The 3,257-nt window shown below is 46.6% G+C and overlaps 1 protein-coding gene across 1 annotated transcript in view; it reads left to right on the plus strand.

Annotated features, from left to right (window-relative positions):
• NKAP (NFKB activating protein) overlaps positions 1 to 3,257 on the plus strand; it is a 27,365-nt gene that overhangs the window by 5,480 nt on the left and 18,628 nt on the right. The window contains exon 2 of the mRNA XM_006168278.2: positions 3,027 to 3,104. Within this exon, the coding sequence (XP_006168340.1) occupies positions 3,027 to 3,104 (78 nt within the window). The remainder of the gene's footprint in view (positions 1 to 3,026; positions 3,105 to 3,257) is intronic.

Genomic DNA, 3,257 nt, shown 5'->3' on the forward strand with positions numbered 1-3,257 from the left:
CGCAATCCCTTCTCCTCCATTCTCCTCTTGGGATCTTGGGCACGCACACACATGCGCCCGGCGTGAGTCTCAAGCCACCAGGTCCAGGACGCAAACCGCGGTGGACTACGTGGGAGTCCAGCGACATAGCCATTACGCTAACTGCTGGTCCCAAAACCCCCTTTTTTTTTTAAGAGAGATTTTTGCTATAGGGTGTGTGCACTCACCAGAGAGACAGAGAGTGACACAGAGACAGAAAGCAAGAAATCACCCTCCAGGGGGGATGGCCATGCAGCAATCCCTTCTCCTCCATTCTCCTCTTGGGATCCTGAGCACATGCAGCCGGCATGAGTTTAAGCCGCCAGGCCTGTCACTTGAACCACAGTCAAGCACATGGGAGTCCAGTGACAAAACTGTTATGCCGTCTGCTGGTCCCAAGATAAAAACTTCTTTTAAAACAAAAGGGATCTGTGGGCCAGCAGGTGATGTGGTGGTTAAGGTCCTGGATTGTCACATGGTGGACTGTGGTTCCAGTCCCAGAACTGGCAGCTTGCTTTCTCTTTCTGGTGAGCTCATGTGCCCTATAGCAAATCTGAAAATAATAATAACATAAATTTTAAAAAGGAAAACACTGGAGAGAATTTATATCTTAACTTTATTAGATCTTATACCCTAAAAGAAAAAAAAAAAAGGAATGGATCTGCGTAAGTTCCCTGTCTTGCCTGGACTTCCATAGAACGCAGCCTCTGCAAGTCTGATGTTACTGGCTGCCTGCATCTGCCTGCGTGCCCTGGCTTTCCCTTACTTCCAATTCAAGAAACACAGGCTGTTCCTGGGAAACTGGACATCATGCGAATCAGAGCCCTAGGGGTAGGAGTTTTCTCTTTAAACCTAAAGCATGTGCCCACCAGCCATGGGGCTAGTGAACCAATCATTTTGCAAAATCAGCTTAATAGGCAATTGGTGCAACAATACATAACATGGTATCGCAAAAGTTAGGCACTTTTTCAGGACCGGTAGATGGCATAATGGTTCTGTCGCTGGGCTCCCACGTAATTGACCACAGTTCAAGTCCATGTGCTCAGGATCCCAAGAGGAGAATGGAGGAGAAGGGACTGCTGCATGGCCATACCCCCTGGGGGAGTGATTTCTCGCTTTCTGTCTCTCCCACAAGCATGTGCACCCCATAGTAAAAATCTCTTAAAAAAAGAAAGAAAAGAAAAAAAAGAAAAGAGAAAAAAATAAAATAAAACTCACGCCAGGTACACGTGTGTGCCCCAAATCAAGAGGAGAATGGAGAAGGGATTGTGGGGTGTCGCTCTCTCTCTCTCTCTCTCTCTCTCTCTCTCTCTCAGGTGAGTGCACATGCACTACAGTAAAAATCTCTCAAAAAAAAAAAGTTAGGCAGTTTTTCTGTTGAAAACTTTATTAGAAATTTCCCAAAAGCCCCATCCCAAATCACGTGATTTCTTTACTCAGTTCAGTTCTTGGACCTTGCCCTGTGATCAGCATAGAGGATAGCCAGTAGTACGGTCCATTTTTTCCACTTAATGTTATTCCATACATCTTTCCCTTAAATTCAAAAATTCAAAACAAGGGAAGACTACCCATAATCAACTAGCATTAGCTTTTCATGGTGTGAAAACTTATTTCTTAGAAAATTTCTGTGGGCACCAGCAGTTGACATAATGGCTATGTCGCTGGACTCCCATGTAGTCGACCGCAGTTCAAGTCCCAGACCCGGTGGCTTAAACTCACACTGGGTGCATGTGTGTGCGTGCCCAAGATCCCGAGAAGAGAATGGAGGAGAAGGGATTGCGACATGGCCATCCCCCCTGGGGGGGGGGTGATTTCTCACTTTCTGTCTCTCTGTCTCTGTCTTTCTGGCAAGTGCATGTGCCATATAGCAAAAACGTCTCCAAAAAAAAAAGGAAGAAAGAAAAAGAAAAATTTCAGCGGCCATCAAGCTCCTGGTAGACAAGATTCAGAATTTCCAAAGCAAAACATTGTGCTTTAAAGATCCACATTATTAGAACTCATGTTAGAATGCTCTTTAACTTAAAGAGCTAAGATGGGGACCAGCAGTTAGTGTAATGGCTATGTCGCTGGACTCCCATGTAGTCGACCGGTGCTTTGAGTCCCAGACCTGGTGGCTTGAACTCACGCCAGGCACGTGTGCATGCGTGCCCAAGATCCCGAGAGGAGAATGGAGGAGAAGGGATTGCAGCATGGCCATCCCCCCTGGGAGGTGATTTCTCGCTTTCTGTCTCTCTGTCTCTGTCTTTCTGGCAAGCGCACACGCCCTATAGCAAAAACCTCTCCAAAAAAAGAGAGCTAAGATGAATAGAAATACTAATTATTAACCATATATTGTTGGGCTAGTATATGATGGGACTATTTAAGGATATGGACAAGGAGAAGGTTATACATTCTTTTTGTCCAGGTACATTGGAGGAGGCGGATGGCTGGAGGGTAAGTGTGCCTTTTTTCTCTGGCTGTGAAACTTTTTTTTTTTTTAATGAGATTTTTTTCTATAGGGCGTGTGCGCTCACCATAGAGAGACGGAGACAGAGAAAGCGAGAAATCACCCCACAGAGGGGATGGCACACTGCAATCCCTTCTCCATTCTCCTCTCAGGAATTTGGGCACGCAGGCGCGGACACGCACCCAGCCTGAGTTTTAAGCCCCCAGGTCCAGGACTGAAATCATCGTGGATTACGTGGGAGTCCAACAACGTCACCATTCCGCCATCTGCTGGTCCTGTGTCTGCAAGCTTAATTGGAGTGCAGTCTAGTTATTAACGTAGAATTTGTGCCCTCTAAGCTAGCTGAGCAATACCGGGCTTAGCTATCACACTCACCCCCAAACGCGATAGACATTCCTTATTTTGCTTGATATTTGAAAGAAAACAAAAAGAAAGAAAATGCACACATACATACACATATCTAATTACCCAGAAACAGTTCATGAAACACATGCCAAAATGATCGTGTTGCTTATACGGCGTCCGAGAAACATATCCTACGCTCCAGTGTCCTTTCCTTCAGGTACTTCAAAGTTCCTGGCTGCCAAAGGACTTCATCTCCTGCCAGCTGAGATTTGTGGCGACCCGCTCGGAACCTGAAGTATGTGTCGGCCAGGTTGCTACATCGGCTCATTTTTAACGGCACACATGCCTCCCGATGGCAGGACCAGCTAGGGCAAGGGAAGAGATTTGCCGACGTACCCGGAACTGTCTCCAAGCCTTCCCCAGTTTGGGCCGCTGTGTGGCAGCGGGT

This window comes from Tupaia chinensis, unplaced genomic scaffold (assembly GCF_000334495.1).
Source record: "Tupaia chinensis unplaced genomic scaffold, TupChi_1.0 Scaffold145659_1, whole genome shotgun sequence".
Classification (NCBI taxonomy): domain Eukaryota; kingdom Metazoa; phylum Chordata; class Mammalia; order Scandentia; family Tupaiidae; genus Tupaia; species Tupaia belangeri.